The sequence below is a fragment of the Vicugna pacos genome, chromosome 10, assembly GCF_048564905.1.
Source record: "Vicugna pacos chromosome 10, VicPac4, whole genome shotgun sequence".
Taxonomy (NCBI): domain Eukaryota; kingdom Metazoa; phylum Chordata; class Mammalia; order Artiodactyla; family Camelidae; genus Vicugna; species Vicugna pacos.
In genome coordinates, this window is record NC_132996.1 from 30,494,609 (window position 1) to 30,516,666 (window position 22,058).

Consider the following 22,058-nt stretch of genomic DNA (forward strand, 5'->3'; position numbering starts at 1 on the left):
TGATTTCTTTTGAGGCAGGCAGGGCAAGGGGGCCCTGGGAGTAAGAGCCTAACTGAGGGATCAGGGTACCAGGAGTGATGGTGTAGTGCAGGCACAGGAGGCACACAGTTCAGCAGGGCAGACAGACTTTATTAGTGATATCAGTACAGCAGAGGTGCCCACGGAGCAGGGGGCAGGGGACCCATGCCTGACCAGTCCCCTCCTGCCCCTGCAGGACCCTACAAAGATGGGGCCTGGCCTAGACCAATTCCTCCTGCTCCACCTGAAACGTGGGGATAGAGAACCTGGGGCTGGCCTTGCTTCCTGCTCCTTTCTCATCAATCCACCAGTATTGTCACTATCTTGCAGGATTAGATTTCCCTCCCCAGCCCCTAGGCAGGGAACCCTAGCTCATGGGGAGGGGCAGCTCTGAGATCTAAGAATAGCCTGTAGGGCCCCTCCCTGCCCCAAACCCTTGAGTTCCCTGGGGCCCAATGCAAGCAGGTGGAGGGAAGACAGGGCTTCAGGGGGTGTGGGCCCCCAGCCGTTTGGGTTTGAGGGAGCCCCACAGTGACTGAACGCCCCTGCGGACAGTCCACCCTACACGCCGGGCAACGGACTCAGCCGGAGGTGCTGGGAGGCAGGAGGTGGAGGCCTGGGAGCGGGCATCCAGACACTTCTGGTAGCGCAGCTGCAGAGAGACAGGAGGGGCGGTCACAACCCAGCCTGCCCGCTGTCGGCTGGGCGCCACCGCTCCACCACCCTGCCCACTTACCATGCATGCAGCCTGCACGGCCTCTGAGAGGCTGGCAGCATTGGGCTCGCACCAGAACATGTGGCAGCAGAAGGAGGCTGGGCCGGCAGCCATGATGAATGCAAACGTGTGGACATCTCTGCCCACGGCCAGGAAGGACAGAAAGCGCACCCGGCACTCCCCCAGCACTGCCTCTGTCTGCAGGGAGGGGAGCCAGTTGGAAAGGAACAGTCCGACCCTCTTCCACTGGGCACCTCCACCTTACAGGCAGCCCTTCCCCTCGCCCCTGGGCTCCCCTCCACGGCAAGGCGCGGCAGGTCTTTACCTGCTGGTGCAAGATGGTGAGGGTGGCAGGGGCCACACTGACGTGGCTTGGGGTCCACTGCTCACGGCTACTGGAGGACAAGACTGACTCCAGGGCCCCATTAATCACATCTACCCCTGAAAGACAAGGACATGAACATGGCACTACTGGGGGTGGGGAGAAGACACCCCAGCTCTACCCTAGACTTTCCAGCTCTGCCCCATCAAGCTCAGGGCCTCGGCTCTCCCCTGGCTTCACTAGCCTACAGCTCCTGACAACGCTGTGCACGTACCCCTTCCTTGGTGCTCTCCTCCTTGGCTTCGGGGACTTGGCACTTCTCTGGCCTCTTCCAGCATGAATCCTAAGCTTGGTTTTCCTCACTGACTGCCTCTTCCTCCAGCCTCCTAAGCAGACTGACCCTCCACGAGCTCTGCCCTCTCTGTATCTTGCTTTCGGTGTTCATCCACATTCAGACCTTCCAGTGCTTCACACCACAGTGCCTCCCAGATCAGCCCCTACAGACCAGTCCTCTCCAACCTTTGGTTGTTTGTTTGTTTGTTTGTTTTAAGACATCCATTTGAGGAATGTTTACTCTCTTGATCATTACAGTGCACTCTGCCATTTACTATCTCAGAACAGATTCCTTTATCACCATTTCACAGATAAGGAAACTGAAGCTTTTAGAAATCAGGTAATAAACCTTAGGTCACACTGAGGAATGGGGATCAGAAGGCAGGCATTCTGATTCCAGATCCTAGGTTCTCAGCCAGGCCTTTCTCCTGCCCCTTCTCTATATTCTTAGTTTTAGACCCAGAAGGGCTGTCAGAATCTTCACTGCACTCAGTAATCTCTGTGATGTGCTCCAAGGCCAAGGAGCCCAAGTTTCCAGGCTTTTAGATCAATCAACTTGCCATTGTAACAATGTTTTCTCTACCTTAAACTGCTGTTACACATTTCCACCCATGCATCCCACTCCTGCTTGTACTCAGCAGAGAACCAAGACAGGAGAACACGGCACGGTGGGGCACGCGTCCTGGTATCCACACTGCTCGTGAGCTGGCTGTGTCACCTGTGCACCATCACAGTGAAGAGGTTAGAGTGAACCATGCCAGTGCAGAAGCACACACCACTGTGGTCAGCTCGTGGGCCCTCTTGCCCCTTTCAGTGCCTCTGAGCTACTACTAGGAGTAGACCAGGTGGACCCTTTGTGGGCAGAGGACAAATGTCTTACTCAAAGGTCCTCCCTTATCTTGGCCTTGCTCGTCTTACCTCTGGTTGGAGCAAAGCCAAACTTCCCTCCTAAGCATGTAAGTCCTCCAAAAATTGGCCTCATCTGACCTGTCAAGCTTCACATTTTACTGCTCCCTGAACTTTGAATAATTTATGTAGCATTTATTAACATCTAATCTTGGCAGATGCCCAGGTCGACCAATGGAGAATACAAAGTAAGAGAAGAGGATGCCCTCAAGGGACAGACTGTAAGTGAGGGAAAAGCCTCTGTCTAGAGGGCCCTTCCCCCTTGACTGTCTGAGAAACTCCCAATTTTCATGCTTCAGGGTTCACCCAGGCCCCTCCTGGGAGGCCTTCCCTACTGCAGGGCAGAGAAGGGGCATTGCTAGGACAAGCGTTGGCACAACCTGTAACTGCTGGGAACCCTTTTCTCCACCCTGGGTTATGGCCATCTCAAGTTTAATTCATGTCTGTGTCCCCAGTCCTAGCACAAGGCTTATCTACTGAAGGAATTCCAGATGCATGAGTAAGCCATCCTCAAGGCGACACGGGCAAATGTACCCAAACTGGTACAACCAAGCCACCCAGGAACCATGGAGGGTGATGACACAGGCAGGAGTGGGCGGGCCAGGGCAGAATGCAGAGGGCTCAGATGTTAATGACACTGATGCCAGTCAATGGAAAGCTCAAGGATCATGAGTGTGAATCAGACATCAAGGTCAAAGTGCTTAATAAGCAGATGGAGCTGTGGGGGTGGCACCTGGCCCCAGAGTAGGGAGGACCAATGTGGAGGCAGGGAAAGCAGTGGAACTACACGGCCTGGGAAAAGTCTGTCATAACTGGAAACAGTTCAGGACTGAAATCTGCACCCTGACCCCAGCCCCGAACTCCCAATCTCCCTTATCCTGCTGTGCATTTTTTTTTTCATCTCAACTGTAGCCTTCAAACATTCTATATAATGTACCGATTTCATTGCCTGTCTATCCTGAATAGAATGTCAGGTACTTGAAGGCAGGAATCTTGGTCAGTTTTGTTCATTAACATATACTGAGAACCTAGAGTAGAGCCTGGCTCAGATCAGGCCCTTAGTCATCTGTTGAATTAACGAGTGAATCTTTCCGCTTCAGGAGGGGCCAGTGTTAAATTCATGGAGGGTAAAAGGGGGGCATAAATAAAGCTAAAATGAGCTTAGGGACGAGTGGGCGAAAGCCCTGGCTTCAGCGGAGCCGACCCATCGAGCCGGTGGGCAGCAGAGGGGCTGTCCAGGGCCGCAGGGGGCTGCTCTCGCGTAGTGAGAGCTTAGTGGGTGGCAGGTGGACAGGGGAGTAAGCATAACAGCTGGAAGAGGCCACAGGGTTTCAAAGTTGGGGGTGAGGGAGGAGGAAACTCAGGCAAAGGTGGAGGGCTCAGCCACGCCCCCTTCCTGACCCCAGAGCAGGATCTTCTCACCACCTCCAGCTCCATGTCTGTGGCAGTGCCACTCCTCTGCAGATCCAGGCCTTCCTTCAAATTCCAGCTCAATCTCCACCCTGTCTAAGGTTTTCGTCACTGAATATAAGATGCTGATTATTAGTCAGCACGGTTTGAGAGGAGAGCAGAGAACTGAAGGTGACCAGGCTCTGAGTCCTGGGTCTACCATCTCCCAGCTATGCCCTCTGAGGCAAGTGTGATTCATTCTTTCATTCCTGTGTTTATCAATCCACCAACCACTACCAAGTTCTTCCCAAGTGTCTTTTGACATGACACCCAACCATTGGTTGAAGCAGTCTCCTTTTTCCCTCTGCCCTGTCTCCCTCTCACTCCCCTGGGCAGTTTCATCCTCCTCCACTGTCCATTAGATGTTGGAGGGGCTCACGGCCAGGCCTAGCCTCGTTGCCTTCTCGCAGCAGCTGCCCGCCTGCCGGGGTCAGTCTTCTCCACACACATGGCTTTGATTACCTCTCTAATCCAGTGATGCCCACCTTCGTATCTGCAGCCCAGACCTCTCCTCTCTCAATCCACCTGCCAACCCGAGTTTGCCACTCAGCTTCCCAAGGCGCATTAAACTCGGGATGGCTGAAATCAAACTCAAATCTCCATACCAAACTGGGCCTCTGCTAAGGTCTGCTACCTTTAGAGAATGGCACTCTCCAGTTAGTTCCGAAAGCCAGGAAGCTAGGAGTCAGCCTAGAGGCCTCTGCCCCTCACCCTATATCCAACCAGTCACAAGGCCTGTTGACTTTAACGTCTAAACATCTCTTAAATCCACACACTCCTCCTCAGCCCCAGCAAAGTCCAAGATACTCCCATCACTGGCCACAACTGCTGCAAGATCCTCCTGAGTTCCCCACACCCACCTCCACCTGCTGATCATCTTTCTTCGCGGTATAGCCAAGGTGAGCACTACAAAATTCAAAGGGTTACGCCAAGCGTGCTCTCCAAAACCCTCTCATAGCTGCTTACTGCTCTTATGATAAAGAACAAACGGCTTACATGGCTTATGAGGTCTCACAGGGTCTGACCGCTGCCCAGCTCCCAGCCTCACCTCCTGCTGCTGGCCCTCTCACAATGCCTTTGAAGTGCCAAAGTGCCTTTCCCTGTGGCACACACTGTTCACTCTGCCCAGAATGACCTCTCCTGACTACTCCCGTCTCCATCCCACTTGACCACATTAGATCCTATCCATTTTTTAATCTCAGTTCATATATCACTTTCTCCAGTCCTTTCTGACTCCCTAGACTAAGTGAGGCCCCTCTGTTACATGGTTTCCTAGCTCCTTGCTACTTTCTTTCAATGAATGACTCAATTTGTAATTATACATTTATTTTTGCAATAATGTAGTTCCCTTTTTCTACTGTAATCGCCTGTAACCTCCAGGAAAGGACTGGCTATTGCTCTCCCAGGACCTGGCACGTGGTAGGCTGCATAGGTATTTGCTAAGTGAATGAACAAGTAAATAACCGGTAATGTGAAAGCACTGGAAATACGAGAGAATCTAATAGTCTCTACCCTTGGCTTCCTTATCTATAAAATGGGTATTATCATAATCCCAACCTCATAAGCTAAATGACATTTAAGGGAGTAGTTTATAAACAATAAAGCACATAACAAACATATTCACTGCTTCCTGTCTAGATGCCCGCAGCCCACAGTTGGTGCCGTAATACCAAACCCAGCTCCTGGCTGCTCCGGTGTTTCCAGCCATCCAAGACCCACCTCCCAACCCAACCAAAGCTTTTCAAGGGGATTCAAGAGTAGGTCTCCCTATGTGCCTGGTTCACATTCAATGAAGGCAGGACACAGAATGCAGCTGGGACAGAGGTACAGGAAGCAGGATGCATTTTGAAGAACAGGGTGACACCAAGCATGAGGAAGTTCTGGTAGAAGAGGCACTGGGAGAAAGAGGGTGGGGGCAGAGCTCTAGGATCAAGGTAGTGATCCCTGGGTGAAAAAGGACACACATACCAACAGGTTTAGCAACAGGCACATTCCCCAGGTAGTAGACTTGGAATTTTTGTACCAACTCATTCTTGGGAGCTGGGAATTCCACTGCAGGAGAGAAGAGGAGGATCAGTCACATGGCAGGTCTTGTTCATTCCCAGTCCCCAGAACCAGGGCATAAGCTGGACAGTCACCCACCCTCCCCCTCCACCTGCCTCTCTTTAACCAAAGTCCCTACACTTTTTTGATCCAAAGGATTAAGTCTCCATTTTTCTACCATTCTGTCCAGTAGCTTGTGACTCTTCTTGGTTCACCCTACCTTTGCCAACAAAGCTGAGCTGGACCTGGCAGGGTTGTGACACTGACCTTGGAAAGGGACGTCCACAAGTTTAGAGTGGTCCAGGGAGAGTCCATTTACCAAGCAGCGGGCATTGCGCCGTTCGGCCATGATCTGAGGAAGGGAGGGGTGGAGGGGAAGAGCAAGGGAGGTCCTTTAGGGCTTCATCAAGCTGGAGACGCCCACCCCAACTCTGTGACCCTGCCCACATCCTTATAGAGCAAAGGTGGCAGCTAGTCCAGGGTGCAGAGGGGCCGTGCCTTAGAGCAGATCTCATGCAGGCTGGTGGCGATGTTCTTGGCGGGTGCCTCACAGCGAAACACGTGGCACTTGAGCATCTGGGTCAGCTTATCTCGAGCTACGTAGGCAAAGTCCCTGTTGGGGGAGGGGCACCTCAGTGTCTCCCAGTGCCACCCAGCGCTGAGCCTCATCCCCACCCCACCCATACCCTCCCTGTCCACTGCAGCTCCTCCAGGGCTTCTGCCCTCAGGATGGTACCCTGTGGGTGCTGCCTTCTGGCTGGTGGGAAGACAGGCAAGCATGCCGAGGTAGGGGAGGATGGGCGAGCACAGCGGGCACAAGGGGCAGGGCAGAAGAGGGGAAGTCGGGTGCTTCTTAGCATCTGGTCCAAGTGTGGGGTGAGGAATGGTCAAGGTAAATTAGGCATAGTACCTCTCTCTGGGTCCCGCAGCACAAGAGAGGCAAAGAACAGAGTTAGGGAGGGGGGCCCGTTCTGACTGCAGGATGAGCCCCCACCCGAGGATCCCTGGCCCTGCTCCCACCTTCCACTGTCCCGCCCGACGCCCCACACGCGAATGCTGACGATGGGCTGGGCGTGAAGCAGCGCCTGACTGTGTGGCTCCACCAGCTTTAGCGTCTCATCCTCCAGCTGTAGCAGCAGATCCTTCCCCTGCAGGCCCAGGAAGCAGGCGCTCAGCAGTGCCGCAGCTGGGAAGGTGGCTGATCTTCACCACCTCCAGCTCGAGGGAGGTGAGCCGCAGCTTGGGGGCCCTTGCTTTGGTGTCAGTCTGGTAGGGGCACACCTGTCACCTCTGACGTGACTCCTTTTATCATCCCCATCGCCATGAGACAACCATCTCCCAAGGGCCCAACCTGGAGTCACAAGTCCATCTCATAGGCTGTCACTCGCTGGGTCCATACTCCCCGCCCCAGCCCTCCCATGGGCAGCTTGCTGTCCCAGCCCTTACCTCCCCTTCACTTCTCTGCTGCCCACCACCCTGTCAGCTCAGGCCCTCACCTCCCCCCAGCCCCCAGACATGGGGTCGTGCAGGTTGTTTTTGTGGTAGGAGAGCTGACGGATGCAGTTGTTGACAGCCACGCTGCTGCGGCCAGGGGCCAGCTCCTCCTCGGTCATCTCCACCCAGCCTAGGGAGCGCACGGCGAAGCACTGCCAGACACAAAAGAGGGTGTAGGGGTAGAGGGTCTGAGCTAAAACCAGAAGAGCCCCCAGCCCAGGACAAGGGAACTTCACTGAGACCAGAGGAGTTCCTGACTCAGAACATGGTGGGTGGGAGGGTTTAAGACTAGGATCTATAAACAGGATATAGTTGGCAGGAGGGGTGATGGTCTCGGAGGAGACCCTTGCTAGTCAAGGAAGCATCTGAGTCAAGTCTGGAATGGCCCCTGCCAGGCCACTGGGCTGGTTGAGTTAAAAACTGAGGAGCCTCCCACTCAGACACAGGGGTCTGTGCTGAGACTGGAAGACCTTTAGACCTGGGGGGCTGGACTGAGACCAGAAAGGCCCCCAGAACATGACCCGAGGGGCTCTCCTGCACACGGGCCCGGGGGAATGGGCATTGGTCTTGAACAAACCTTGACCCCTGGGTTGGCATTCCGTGGGGACAGCTTCTCCTCCTCCTGGGGCAATGGCTCTGGGCTGGAGGCAGATGGCGACACTTGGTACAGGCCTCCAAACAGGGAGCTGTCCCAAGGCCCCTTCCAGGTAGATCCATCCCACGGCTAGCCCATTGTGTCATGCCTTCCCTCTCACCTGTGGCTCTGAGCCGGGAAGGGCAATGTCCCCTCCTCAGGGTCCTTCAGTCCTAAATCCATCGGGGCTTCCTCATTAGGTTCATCCTTGGGGAGGGGAGAGAGGAATCAGGACCCAAACGATGCCCCTTCTCCAGCTCCCCCATTGTGAAGGAGGGCCCCCCTCTCACCTTCCAAAATTCTCCATCCTCGAAGCCTTCTCCATGGGTGAAGCCCGTCCAGGTGAGCTAGGAGGGGGGGATGGGAGCAAGGAATGGGTGGCTCATCTTGCTCCAGCAGTACCACCCTCACCCCTGGTCAAAGTCATCAGGCCTGTGAGCCTCACCTGGGACTCCTCTCGGGGGCTGCTCCCCTGTGACGGGGAGGCCCGTCCCGGGGGCTCCCACTGGGTGGTTCCCGTTGGGATGTGCCAGTAGTAGGTCCCTGAGGTGTCCTGGACCCTCATCCATCCGGCCGGCAGGTCGGAATCCGTCTCGAAAGCGTTGGGGTTCCAAAAGGAATCTGCCAGGGGCGGGGGAGGCTTGGTGAATGTCTGCCCCCACGAAAAGCAGATAGTGAATGGGTGCTATGCCCACCCCCTCCCGAGACCCCATGGTGGAGAAGGGGTGGGGAAAGGGCTCCAGCACAAGGTTCCTGCTTCCCCCTAGAGCCTGAAATCTGGAGTCACAGCATGGCAGGGGGCACCAGCAGAGGACGTGACTCAGGTCTCCTCCTGGGCTCGGCTCCTGGCTAATGTGGCCACATAGAGGGAAAGAGGAAGGCAGAAAGAAGGGAGGGAGGTTGAGTGACCCCAAATGACCTCCTGTCACACATATCTGTATCTCAGGTGCACACATTTACCGGCTCCTGCACACACATACGTGCACACAGACATACAAAATATACAACACATGCAAGCCCTACTACACACCTGTGCAACCACCACAAACACAAGGATGTGCACAAACAGGAACTAGCTGCACAGACAGCAGGTTTCATATACAGGTGCATTCGCATGTGCAGGGGCAAACAGACACACCATCTCCAGCCATCCACAAATGCAAACACCACATACAGAGGTGTGCACACACACACCTCTCTATTCCAGCCCCTGCCATACGTGTGTGCAGAGACCACACCCACAACGACCACCAACACGTGTGGGTACCACAGACAGTGAATACACATTCAGACACTCACACCCTGACCCCTGCCACACACAAATGCAGGCAAACGTTTCGTGCACATGCACACACACCCTGCACCTGTGGCATGGCCCCTCCTCCCCGGCAGAGCCACACCGCTCCAGCCCTGCAGCCCGGCTCTTGCCTCCTCCGATGCTGCTCTCCCTGCCAGCCCCACCCCACATCATGTCCAGCCCCGTGCTGCCTCTCACCTGGGCTGCTGTCCTGCAGGATGATGGCCAGGAAAATGTCCTGGGAGAACATGGCGCTGGCTTCCAGCCCCTCCTGCCTCCACCCTCCCTCCTCACAGCCCCTCCAGCCCAGCCAGCTGGGCTCACAGCCTGGTGCTGGGCTGCAGAGAAAAGCTCATCCCGCCCCCTTCTCACCAGGGCAGAGTGCCTGCCAGGCAAGATCCTCCCCCGCCTGGAGCTCACTAGGGAGGGGCAGGACCACCACGGAAGGGGATGGGGAGTGGGTTTGTGAGACCCTAGTCGTCCCTGCTCACACCTCTTCTTTCTGATCCTGACTCCCCTCCCCCAATCCTGAATCTCCATTCCACCTCACAGCGGTCACCTCAGTGTTACAGTCACACAAAGTCTTAGGGACACCAGGAGGCTCCCCCCCTCGGGAATACCCCAGCCACCTGGGGCCCTGCAAAGCCTAGAGCTCTCAGCACAAACAGGGTGTGGCTTCAAGGCTTCCAGGGATCCCTGCCTTCACCCAGAACCTGCCCAGCAGTTCAAGCCCAAGAGTGGGCCTCAGGGGCTGGGCCCCAGCAAGCTTGAGGCTGGGCCTGGGGCTTCCCAGCACCAACCCCCCTCACCTGCCAGGGCCCAGCCAGGCTGCAGCGTCTCCTCGGCAACCGCAGCACCAGGACCGGCTGGGAGCGCCCAGACTGCTGACGTGCTTCCCGTTACCAGGGAAACCAGGAACCCTGACTGGTCCAAGAGGCAGCGCTGAGGGACAGGCAGTCCCCAGACCCAGGCTGCTGGGCAACCAGGCAGGAGGGCAGGGAATGGGCGTGGTTACACCCGGGTGGCTGCATACCTGATGGGAGAGTCACTGGGGCAAGGTGCCTCACCACCCTCCGCGTCCAGGTCAGGTGGGCCCACACAGGAGGTGCTCTTCTTGCCCATCCAGCCTTCTAGGTACCCACTGCTGCTTCTTCCCCCACCCCTCACCTCAGGCCCTAGGAAATTAGAATGCCTCCTCCTCCCCAGAGACCCTCCATCGCCCTCAGGCCAAACCTTCCAAGAGCACTACACCCAGGGCAGCCGTGCTCCCCAGAGCCATACCCTTCTTCCTGAAGGGTCATACACCCCTCGAATCTGGGGACTAGTTCACCATCTTCTGACTGAGTCACACACACCAATCCATCTGCCATCCCCGTCAGCGTGCACCTTCCTGCTTCAAAGAGCTTCATCCTTCCGATCTGTCCTGGAGGGGCCGCTCTCCCCGCCCCTAACCTGACCATCTGGGAGGCCCTTCTGGAGCTTGGCACGACTCCCTCTGAGCATAGCCCCACCCGGGGCCTTTGCTTCCACAAGCACACATTTATTCAGGAATGTACACTTTAACTCCTGCGTCAATTCATTCAGGTGCTCCCCCACGCATTCAAAGGTTCATGTATCATTCATTCATTCATCCATCCACACATGCCTTCCTGGCTAAGCCAGATGTAGTCATCCGCTAAGGAGTTAGCAATGCTCTCTCCTTTTCTCCACCCCCACGTCACTGGCCTGGTCCAGACTACCGGTATTTTCACTTGGATCACTGCAACAGCCTCACAAGTGGTCTCCCTCTTCCTGTCTAGTCTCCTCCAACCTGGGCTGCACACTGCAGCCCAAATGATTGCTCCAAAATGCTAAAGTTCTCTCCAGCTGAATACTCTGTTCTCTTCACCCTCAAAAGAACCCAAATTCCTCTGCAGGGCATGTGTGCCTTAATCGCCTGCCTCTCCGCCTTACCTCTGACCACCCCCAAACCCCTGGTCTCTCTCGCCCTGCTTGGGACATGCCCCTTATTCTCTCTGAGCCCAGCCCCCTCCCCTGGATCTCCACCTGGCCTCACCCACTCCTCCCTCAGGCATCAGTGTAAAGGTGGCTTCTCAAAACTGACCCACTCCCCTCTCCCCCACCGGGTACATGGCAGCGTTGGGTGCCCCTCCTGCACCTCCCCCACCCCAGTGCTCAGACTGCCTGTTCACTTCTGTCTCCGCTCTAGACTGCGAGTGTCACGAGGGCAGGAACATCTGTCGCCTGCAGTACGCATTCTCACATTTAGGACAAGGCCTGGCACCAAGTATGAACCCAACACAAGTAGTAAACGTCATTCACTCATCATTCATTCATTCATTCATTCATTCACATACATGCATCCAATCAACAACTTTGTGGAGATCCTAGGGTAGGAAGGAGAAAATAATGTTTAATCAATTCTACTACATTCCTGCAGGAGCCCAGACCTCCTCTGTGGCCTTCCTGGTGATAACAACACGGTCACAAGAGAAAGCAGTGATATAGGCTGGCCCTGCACCGCTACGCTCCACTTCCACAGCCTCCAGTGGAGCGGGATCCTTCAGGATCTCTCGTCACACCCGCTCCCTTGCTGAGGCCGCTGCCCGCACCCAGCATTCCTTTCCCAGCTCTTCAGCAGTTCTGTCCTCCCACTCCTGGCAGGCTCACAGACCAGGGCCACAAAAGTGACCATCCAGGAGGCCCTGAGCAACCAGGTCCTCCGTTATTTGGCCTCTGACTCACACCCCCTAGGGCAGGGGTAGCAAACAAGCAACTTGCAGACGGATGCAAGCCTCAGATAGATTTTGTGTGGCCTATGTGGTGCTTTTTAGAAAGCAGAACTGGTTGTTAACATTTAGAAATTAGGATGTTTCGCATCAATATCTAGTTTTCAGTCTCCCTTGAAAAGTTACATGAACTGGGTCCATCAAGACTACACTTTTCCCTGCTCAACCCTATAAATGAGCAGCCGGAGTGGAGTAGTAGCTGTTCCCTTTAAGGAGGATCCAGGCGCTGACTATCAATGGCCACTAGAATCCTTCAAAAGAGAGGCAATCAGACTGTGTCTTTGACAAAAGGACTCAACACCTATGAAGTATTTTTGCAAAAACAAAGCCCCAAAACCCTCAAATCTGAACCTGACCATGGTTCTAGAGCTCACTGCCAATTTACGGGGAATCCAGGGGGAGAGGACCATGTTCAACACCACACAGGAGGAGTCTGCAAAATCAGGCCACAGGAAGCCCAGGACAAACAGCGCAGTGGTCTCAATTAATACAGCAACAAAACTGGGAGCAAAAATAGAGGGAGGGATCATGTATAGATCACAGGAAACTCTGAGATGTATCGACCATCAAAAAGTCTGCTCCTGTTTGGATATTGATGCAAAGAATCAAATCAAAGGGGCAAGAGGACACTTGTTAGACAACTGGGAAATGTAAACATTGACTGGAAACTGTGATATTAAGGAATTATTGTTAAATTTCTGTAGGCATGATACTGCTATTGTGGATTTTTTGGATGAGTTTTATCTTTTGGAAATGCATGAATGATGTATACGCATGACTGGGACATTGTGCTGTACACCAGAAATTGACACATTGTAACTGATTGTACTTCACCAAAAAAAAGGAAAGAAATGCATGAGTGAACATTTACATATTTGCTTCAAAATAACCTAGGGTGGGGCCCAGGAGTAGCTTGGGGTATAGATGTAGCAAGGTTAGCCATGTGTTGCTAATTGTTGAAACTGGGTCATGGGTAAATCAGGCTCCTTATTCTATTATTTCTGTATATGCCTGAAAAGGCCCATAGTAAGCTTCTGAAAGAGGGTAGCGTGCTGCTCTTGGCTCATCTGAGCCACATGCTCCCGTCAAAGGTCCCCCAGCCTGGGGTGTGGGGATGGTGCCTGCTGCCTGGTGCCAGAGGAGTCCTTCCATACACTCCAACCCGCTCCGGGCTTGCGGCTGCAGCCCTCTGCTCCTCAGTTCTGTCTGCATCTCTAAGTGACACCAGCAAATGCAGAGACCCAATTTATTTAAACGGGACACATTTAATGATCAATCCTCAGAGTGCTAATATCTATCCCCCCAGCCCAATGAAGCATGTTGACTCTTCCTTTGTTTCCTAACTTTTAGCCAATATCCTATTCCTGACAAAACAGCATTCTTGCAATGCCCAGCACTGTGCTCTGCACATAACACCCCTGGCCTTTCCAAACAGACCCCGGTGGGGAGGTGTTGCCTGCTACAAACTGTCCTGGGTGCACCTGGGCCCATCGTGCTGTATGCATCGGTGACAGCATAAGGCAGGGCCAAGAGCTCAGGTCCACACTTGGACCTGGTGTAGATCTCAGGACCACTGTGATCTCAGGCTACCTGTGACCTTGGGAAAGGGCTAAGCCTCTCTAAGTGCTCTTTTTTGTCACCAGCAGTATGGGCATAATAATGGTATCTACTTCACAACGTTATAGTGAGGACTAAATACAGTAAGGCTGAGCACAGGGCCGGCACCTGGTAAGTGCCCCACAAGCAGACCGAGTCCATAATCCATCACGGGGTGTGTGATGGGTGGGTCTGTCAACTTGTTCAAGCACTCGGAATGTAGGGACAGTTTCCTTCGGAGAGCCTGGGCATGGCCAGCTGAGGACTGGGGACACGGGCTCTGCGACTCACACCCAGGCTGGCCCTGGCCTCTGTATGCGGGGACCTACCCTCTGCCCTCCTGCCCTCCCGCATTCTCCAGTCAGTCTCCACAAGGTACCTGCGTCCTCCGGGGAGCCATAGGAGGGGCTGCCCTGGGATAAGGTAGCCCAGCTGGAGTCCTCATCACTGGCCGCACTGTTGCGCATGCCAAACAGGAGGCTGGCACTCTTGCTGGGCTCCCGGGGGCCGTCTGCAAGGGTGCGGGGCCCCAGGGGCACCTCCGTACTATCCAGGGGCTCCGGCAGCCCTGGGGGAGAAGACAAGTCCTCCTCCTCCTCCTCATCTTCATCATCCTCCTCCTCCTCGGCCTCCCCTGCCGCCTTCTCCTCTCCGTCATCGGGGCCCTGCTCATGGGCACTGATGATCAGGCCGGGTCCTCGGAGCCCTCTGTTGGCCGCGTTGTGGGCGGAGAGCTCCAGCTCAGAGTACAGGTGCATCAGACCTTTGGGGCCCAAGGGTGCTGTCTCGGGCTCCTGGCCGGCCTCCTCAGCCAGGGTCAAGGTCACGTTGCGGTTCTGGTCACGGTGAGCCGTGGCAGCCCGCCGGAGCTGGTTCTGGCCCTCCTTTAGCCACTTGGCGTTGGCAGGGCCTGGCTCGGGCCCACCACCCTCCCCCATGGCGCTGCGCAGGTCCTTGGGTCCCACAGCCGTGGCCTGCAGTTTGGCGTTGAGCAGCTGGTTGTGGGCGGCGTGCAAGGGCAGGGGCAGGCTCAGGGCGGGGCCTCCGTGGCTGTTGGCATTAATGGCCGACTGGCTCAGGGATGATGGAACAGACATGGCCTTGGCAGATCCTGCAGGTGGGGAGGGGAGACCATGTTGAGCCTTCTGCCCCAGGCCCGTGTCCTGTATCTCCTTATCTCCCTACACTCAGCTGGCTAGCACACACTGCTGTCCTCTGAGCTATTTTCCCAGGAGAATAACTGGGCTTGACTTCCGTCCACCATCACCACCACCATTCGTTCCACCACCACTCCACTGGCCAGGCCCAGGCCCATAGCCCACCCCATCCCCAAATCCCCAGCCCTGAGCTTCCTGGGACAGCACAGCCAGCCCCTGCTTTGCCCTCACTCCCAAAGGCTGAGACTCCACACAATGGCTCTCTGTGCATCCCCACCCCCAGCTCATCCGACTGGGGCTTACTGTGCCAGGGCCACAGCTGGTGTGGGACCGGCTCATGTGTTCTGGACGCTGGACACTGCCTGCCCCCTTCCTCCTGCTACCCTACTATCCACAGCCCCACCACTGTGAGCTCCCGAGGCTGTGTTCCTATCATCATAGGGACCAATCAGCCCCCAAGCCCACCCTGCACTAGGGACTGTAGGACAAGGGAGAATGAGCCACAGACCCAGCCCTCGAGGGCATGGTCCTGGGAAGGCAGGTCACAAAAGAAGGACCTTCAGCTCCAATTCATGGCTCCTTTGGCCAGCTGGAGCTGCATTTGGGTGATTGTTTCTATACAGCATCTAACCTCGGGTACCAGTTCCTCTGCCAGCCCCTATAATGCCGGATGCCTGGGCCACCGCAGAAGCCTTTGATTGGGACCCTCCAGCCCTTCAGGTCTTTATCCAAATGTCACCTTATCAGCGAGGCCTTCCCCAAATACTCTTTTTAAAACTGCAGGCCACCATGCCCCCTCTCAGTAATCCCCAGACTCTCCCCAGCGCCTCGCACCACCTGACACGCTAATTTATCATCTAGTTTGTTTAACGATTGTCTCCTCATGACCATAATTTCAGTTCCATGGTGGTGAGGACTTTGGCTTTTTTTTTTTTAATACAGTTTGCCTAGAGCTTAGCCCAGTGCTGACACAGAGTAAGACCTCAATAAATATTGGTTGAATCAATGTATGAATCTCCCCTCCTACCTCCGCCAGGCCCTGTTTAACAACTCCTCTATCAGTTTCAGAAACACTTCGGTCATGTGATTGTGTCTCAACCATTGCTCCTAGTACCCACCCAAATACCACATGCCCTTCAGGTGACGGGCTCTCCTGTTCCACAGTGACAGCTCCCCGCTCCTGTCCCCTTGGACTCCCTCCTCCATCCTCAGAAGCCCTTCATGGATCACCTTCTCCACCTATCAGACTTCCAATCCCATTTCCTTAATGATCCCACCCTCAAGGTGCCATTCCATGTCCCCATCTCCCTGACCTTCCTCTGCTGGGCTTCTCTCCTTCCCTGACCCCCACCATAAGGTACTTCATCCCTGGGGCCTCCTGGCCCCCCATCTCACAGTTGGTTCTCCCTGATCAACCACTCCTCCATTCCCTCTCATCCTGGCCCTCTTAGGCAGCCCCTCTCACACTCCCCTCCCCTCCCTGACACCCTCCCTTAGAGTTCTCCCTTCCCACTTGACCTTCCCCCCACCACACAACTCTCCCTCACCAACTGCCCCCGACACACACCTTCCTTTCTGACTCCCACTGCACAGCTCCCTCAGTTTCTCACCTGAGGGTTCTCCACCTCCCTATTCCCCCCACCGAGTCCTTCCTCTCCCTGACGCCACTGCCCCAGTTCTCCCTGCCTCCTCAGCATAGCTCTCAGCACTGAGCATAGGCTGCAGTGAGGGGTTCAGGCTGCCTGGCAAGGCTCTGCCATCTCTCGGGTGCAGCACGTGGTCCTGAGGCAGGAGCCTTCACGGGCCTTTCCATCATTTCTAGCTCCTCAGACTCTGGCACAGTGCTATGCCTAAACGAAACGAAACGAAAGAAGGTTCCTGTCTGTGTCTGCCTCACGTGTAACTGCTGGTCTGCTTGGTACGGCTCCACCTGGGCAATGAGAAATCTCGTGGCCACTGGTATAAGTGAGAAAAATAAACGGCTCTGCCTCTATCCAGAACCCAAGCAATCTTCCAAAAATGGAAACCGGATTGTGTCACTCTCCAGCTCAAAAAATTAGATGGCTCACCGCTGCCTTCAGGATACGTCTGCGCTTGTCAGCAGATCACCAAGAGCCTCACTGAGCCAATCCCTATGACCTCTCAGACCTCCTCCCCTGTCCTGCCTCCTTCACACCTTACACTCCAGCCACGTGAAGTATGGGGATTCTAGAGCACGTCACACACACACAGTCCTGGCTCTTTGTTTACACTGCTCCCTAGGCTTGGAATTCTATCTCCCCTTGTGAGAACCTCTGCTCATGTTTCAAAACTTGGCTCAGCGGTCACAGCTTCTAAGCAGTGAGTCTTTCCTGTTCAGTCCCCTCTCTCCATCCTCAGGTGTCCATTCCCTCCTCTGTGCCTCATGATACCCAGTACGGCATTCTATCAGAACACCTGACACCGTGTCTTATTCAACTTCACACTCCCATTACCAAAAAGAGTGCACTGGGCATCTGCACAGAGTGGGCCCTTGGTCAGGAGGGAGGGGTGAGAGGAACTAGGAACTAGGAAGCTTGGAACTAGTTGGGAAGAGACCCTGAGACAGGTGTGTGTGGCCCCATGGACTGGGGATGGCAACGGGAGTGTCAGGGAGGGTCCTGGAGAACAAAGGGTCCCTGAGAAGGGAGTAGGATGCGGCCCTAGACAGGTGAGGGCTGAGATCTAGGGAAAAGGGAGGGAAGGAGTTAGCTTAAACCAACATCCTGGCTTAAAGGCTGTTCCTTTGCATGGCATCTCCATGAGTCCCCGTGACTCTGCCATGCTCAGAGCAGCATAGGGATGATGGGCCTTCTCTGAAGCAGGAGTGGATGGAGCCAGGTTTCTCAGCGCTCAGGCTGGGACCAACCTCCTTTGCACTTGGAGGTGTGGTCTGGGAAGGGCACAGGCACTGTGAGGCTGGGATAGAGTAAAGCCAGGGTGACTTCAGGGCACCCCTGCCCATCTGGTCACCAAGGCAGAAAGCACTGGGGGAGGAAAAGGAAGCTCTGTCGGGAGTGAGTGCTGAAGCCTGAGTGCCTAGCCCAAGCCAGAGTGGTCACCTTTTGAGGTCAAAGTATGACCAGCTGCCCAGTATCTTCAAGAAGGGGCACAACCTAACCTCTCCCCTCTCACTGGGGTTACCCAACCCTGGAGCCTCTCAAAGGATGGAAAGAGCCACATGGATTCTGACTTAAGTCAGGGAACTGGGTGGGGCTCTCATGGGAGGAATTAAAAGAGTGGCCACTAAGCCTAAAGGGGCTGATGTGAGACCACAGAGGCAGGTGATGAGACCTGCTCAGGGTCAGTGGTCTTCTAAACTGATTGCTTACTATACGCCAGGCACCCCCACTGGGGGGTGGGGAGAGTGATGAATAATAAAGAAATGGCTCCTCCCCACAGAGCTCACAGTCTAGTGGGGAAATAGTCATTGAATAACTTGTTGCCATGCGGTGTAATGCCAGGATCTAGCACTCTAAGCACTTTTAGTAACTCTAAGCACTTCCTGTTTGTTGAATAAATGATTGAGTATTATGATGGGGAAAGAACAGGGCACTACAGGAGCCCAAGCCTTACTTTAGCCACGACATCCGCGAAGACCTGCCTGAGGATGTGACCTTCAAGCTGAGACAAGAACACAAATCTCCTTGGAACACTAAGCTTCACCACCCTTCCTTCCCAGAGGACGAGTCCCACTTCTAATTCACAGAGGGAATGGAAGCCATTAGCCCGGGAAAGTTCTCAAACACACACACTTACTCACTCGGTATCTATCCTTTTCTCTACTTCTTCCTAAAACCAACTACTTCACCTGTCATTTAAATCCTTCCTTTCATGCCTCCTTCCAGAAATTTAATGCCACTGTTTATCCATTTTCTCTTTTATCTAATCAATTTCTCCTCTGGGATCCACTATCTCCAGCTTAAATATAGACTCTTTCTCAACCCGACTCTCCTCCAGTGCCACTTGCTGCTCGATCTCTTTGCTCCCCTAACATGCAAAATCCTTGAAAGTGTTTTCTTCACTCACTGTTGCCATTTCCCCACCTGGCTCTCACTCCTCAACTCTTTCCTGCTTCCACTCCCAATACACCTCAGTAACAGCTCCTACCGAGGTCACCGTGACCTCTGTGCCATTTAATCCAACAGACCCTTGGAGTCCTCATCTTGGTTGTAGTCCCAGCAGCATCTGACACCATGGGCCTCTCATGGGCTTCCACACACCACATCTCCTGGTTTCTTCCTACATTGTAGTTACTGTCTGGTGGTTTCTTACTCTCCTCTGCTGCCTCATTTTCCTCCGCCAGCCATTACATGTTGGAGTTTCTCACGGTTTGTTCTTACACCCTTTTCTCTTTCTCATGCCCCTGGCTTCAGTTACCACCTACACACTGATGATTTCCAAAAGTACACCGCCATTTCAGACCCCTCATTTGAGCTCCAGACATATACATTCAACTTTCTACTCAACATCTCCACTTGGATATCACAAAGGCCTCTCAAACCAATATACTCATTCATGGTTCTCTCTCCCACAGCCTAACTGGTCCTCTTTCAGGATCCTGGCTCATGGGGTGACATGACCACCCATCCTGGTGTGTAAACCAGAAGTAGAGGTACCATTCCTGAAACTATCTTTTCTCTCACTCCCTACACCCAATTCTGGATTTGATTTACTCTCCATGTCCACTACTGTCAACAGTCCACACCAAGGACAAAGACCTTAAGATCAAAATTCTTAACATGGCCTAAATAGTCTGGCCTGTACCCTCCTCTCCAGCTTTGGCACTCTGCTATCCAGCCTTACTGGCCTTCTTTTGATTCGAAGACATCATGCTCTCTCCTTCCACAAGGTGTTTGCACATGACTCCCCTTCTGCCTAGAACCTCTTTCCCCTACCCTCTCAGCCTAACTCCTCTTCATCCTTTACCTCTTAGTTCAAAATGTCATGTTCTCAGAGGAGCCTTCCTTGACCTATCTCCCTACCTCCAGACCAGTTTAGCTTGTGCTCTTATGTGTTCTTAAAGCACCATCCATCTTTCCCTTCATAGTACCTACTACATTTGTAATTTTATTCTTATCTGATTTCCCCCTTAGACTGTCAGCTCCATGGGGACAAGGACCCAGTCTCTTTTGCTCATAATTAAATCTTCAGTGCCTAACAATACCTGGTATATATTAGGTGCTCAAAGCATATGTTGAATGAATAAATGATGAGATAGATGTGCTTTTTTTTAAGGAAAATACTATGTTAAAGTATTAATGGGGGATAGATAAGAGGGTATGCTATCAGAGCAGTCAAGGGAAAAAGGGGGTGTGTGGTCTAGATTATGTTTGGCAGCAGTCGGTGGGATGGAGTGAAATGAATGGATTTGAAAAATACTTAGGTAGTGGGTGCGAAAGAACTTGGTGACATAGACGTGGAGGGTGGGAGAGAGAAGTTAATCTAGAATGCTGCCCAGGACTCCAGCTTCGGTAATTGATTAAACAGTAGCCATTTCTGAGAGCTGAAGGAGGAACAGGTTTGGAAGAATGGCAGAGAGGGAGCATAGGGAGGGTCACACAGCTTGGGGTCTGGAAGCGTTGAAGTCCTGCTGGACTTCCAAGGGGCTATCATGAGACCAGGTGGATACTGAGTCTGGAGTTCAGGAAAGAGATCTGGGCGAGATATTTAAATCTGGTAACCATATATATGTGAAACCTGAAGACTTGAGGGTGATTAAAATATGAGGAGGAAGTGCAGAATGAGGGAAGATAGCCAGGAAAGAATCAAGAGCCTCCCAACATCTAAAGGGTGGGGAAGGAGGTCGCAAATCAGACTGAGAAGGCGCAGACAGTGCTGCAGGAGAGAAGCCAGGAAAACGTTTCAAGGAGGGTTGACACACACCACTGATAGTACGGAAATGTAAAGGGGCTAACAGGGAAGTGCCCATTGGAGTTGGTCTACGGTGACCTTGGCTTGAGCAGTTTTGTGGGTGCCAGAGGCAGAAGATCGAATGAAGCCGTTTTAAGAATGAATAGGAAATGAGGAAATAAAAGACAGCAAGTGTAGACGAGGCTTTAAGGAGTGGAGAGAGCTAGGACTTTGCTGGAGGGGCTGGGAAAGCAAGAAACCCACAGGCAGATTCAAAATAGGCTGGGGATACCTTCTGAACCGGCGGTGGGAAAACGGCTCTAAATGAGCGTTCCTGCGAGTGCTAGGCCTCCGGGCTGAGCTGGGGACACAGCCGGCCCCAGGGCACACCCCTCGGTCGCGGAGGGCAACAGAATGCGGCTTGACAGATTCCAGGCCTAGGGCCCTGCAGGAATCCGTGTGATCTCTCTGCCTACCTCACCCCACGTCCCCTTCCCAGTCCTTGGCCTCCCCTCCCCCATCCCCTAGCCCCCATCCCCCACCTCCTAAGGCCCCTGCTTCCATCCCCTATTTTCGTTCCCTATTCATCCCGGAGGGGCAGGTGGTAAAGGTCGGGGAGGGGACGGTGTGAGGACCGAAGTGGAGTCTACAAGGGGTGGGGTGGGCTGGGGTGGGGTGACAGAAGGGCGGTCAGAATACGCGGTGAGAGGGCCGCCCGAGGGATGGGGCCTGGCCGGGGGATCAGGGCTGCTGCAGAGTCTGCCCGCCGCTGGGGGTCCGGATCCGACCGCCCGGGCTGGGCCCCGACAGGGGCAGCTCCTACCTGTGCGGGGAGGCCCCAGGCCCAGGTAGCGGAGGTGGCTCAGGCTGCGGGGCTCGGGCTCCGCGGTGGCTTCTCCATCACAACATCCCCCGCCCAGGAGCGCGCGGGCCGCGGGACCGCGCCCGGGGCCGCGGAGGCGCGCGCGGAGCAGGGGGTGGGGGAGGGGCGCCATCTTGGGCCGGGCGCGAGCGCCCCGGGGGCGCCACTTGCTGCAGCCGCGCGGAGGGCTCCTCCCTACGGGACCCTCGGGCCTCGGTGAGCCCCGCGGCCCACACCCCCTCGCCGGCCGCCATCCCTGCGCCCGTGTCCCGGGGTCCCTGAGCGCTGCCCCAGCCTTCGCCGACCCCCGCTCAGCCTAGCACCGCCCTCCACCACGAGGCCCCAGACTCACCCTGCGCGCCCCGCAGGGCCCTGGCCGCGCACCCCGGCGGGGCGACGCACGGACGAGGTTGCAGCCGGGTGGTGCCGGGCCGCGGCCGCGCGGGGAGGGGCTCCGAGGAGGCAGCCTGCTCCGCTCTTGCGGCAACACTCCCTGACGTCCTGGTGGAGAGGCGATGAGGACGCAGCGTTGGTGGTAATAATAGCTTGTATTTATTGACCGCTCACACCGT

At 54.8% G+C, this 22,058-nt stretch overlaps 1 protein-coding gene across 2 annotated transcripts; it reads right to left on the reverse strand.

Annotated features, from left to right (window-relative positions):
* Positions 1-108: 108 nt before the first annotated feature.
* On the reverse strand, positions 109-21,986 carry APBB1 (amyloid beta precursor protein binding family B member 1). 2 transcript variants are annotated; one of them, XM_031681287.2, is made up of 14 exons: positions 21,839-21,986; positions 13,976-14,707; positions 8,360-8,535; positions 8,205-8,261; positions 8,036-8,121; positions 7,858-7,921; positions 7,283-7,432; positions 6,807-6,934; positions 6,285-6,399; positions 6,054-6,138; positions 5,712-5,795; positions 1,059-1,174; positions 755-931; positions 109-670 (listed from the first exon to the last, which is right to left on the reverse strand). In XM_031681287.2, the coding sequence occupies exons 2-14, from the start codon at positions 14,691-14,693 to the stop codon at positions 503-505; spliced, it is 2,124 nt and encodes a 707-aa protein (XP_031537147.2). In that variant the 5' UTR covers positions 14,694-14,707; positions 21,839-21,986; the 3' UTR covers positions 109-502. The 2 variants fall into 2 exon arrangements, with proteins under 2 accessions (XP_031537147.2, XP_072825491.1); XM_072969390.1 differs by lacking the exon at positions 21,839-21,986 and adding an exon at positions 21,448-21,603.
* Between the last annotated feature and the right edge of the window lie 72 nt (positions 21,987-22,058).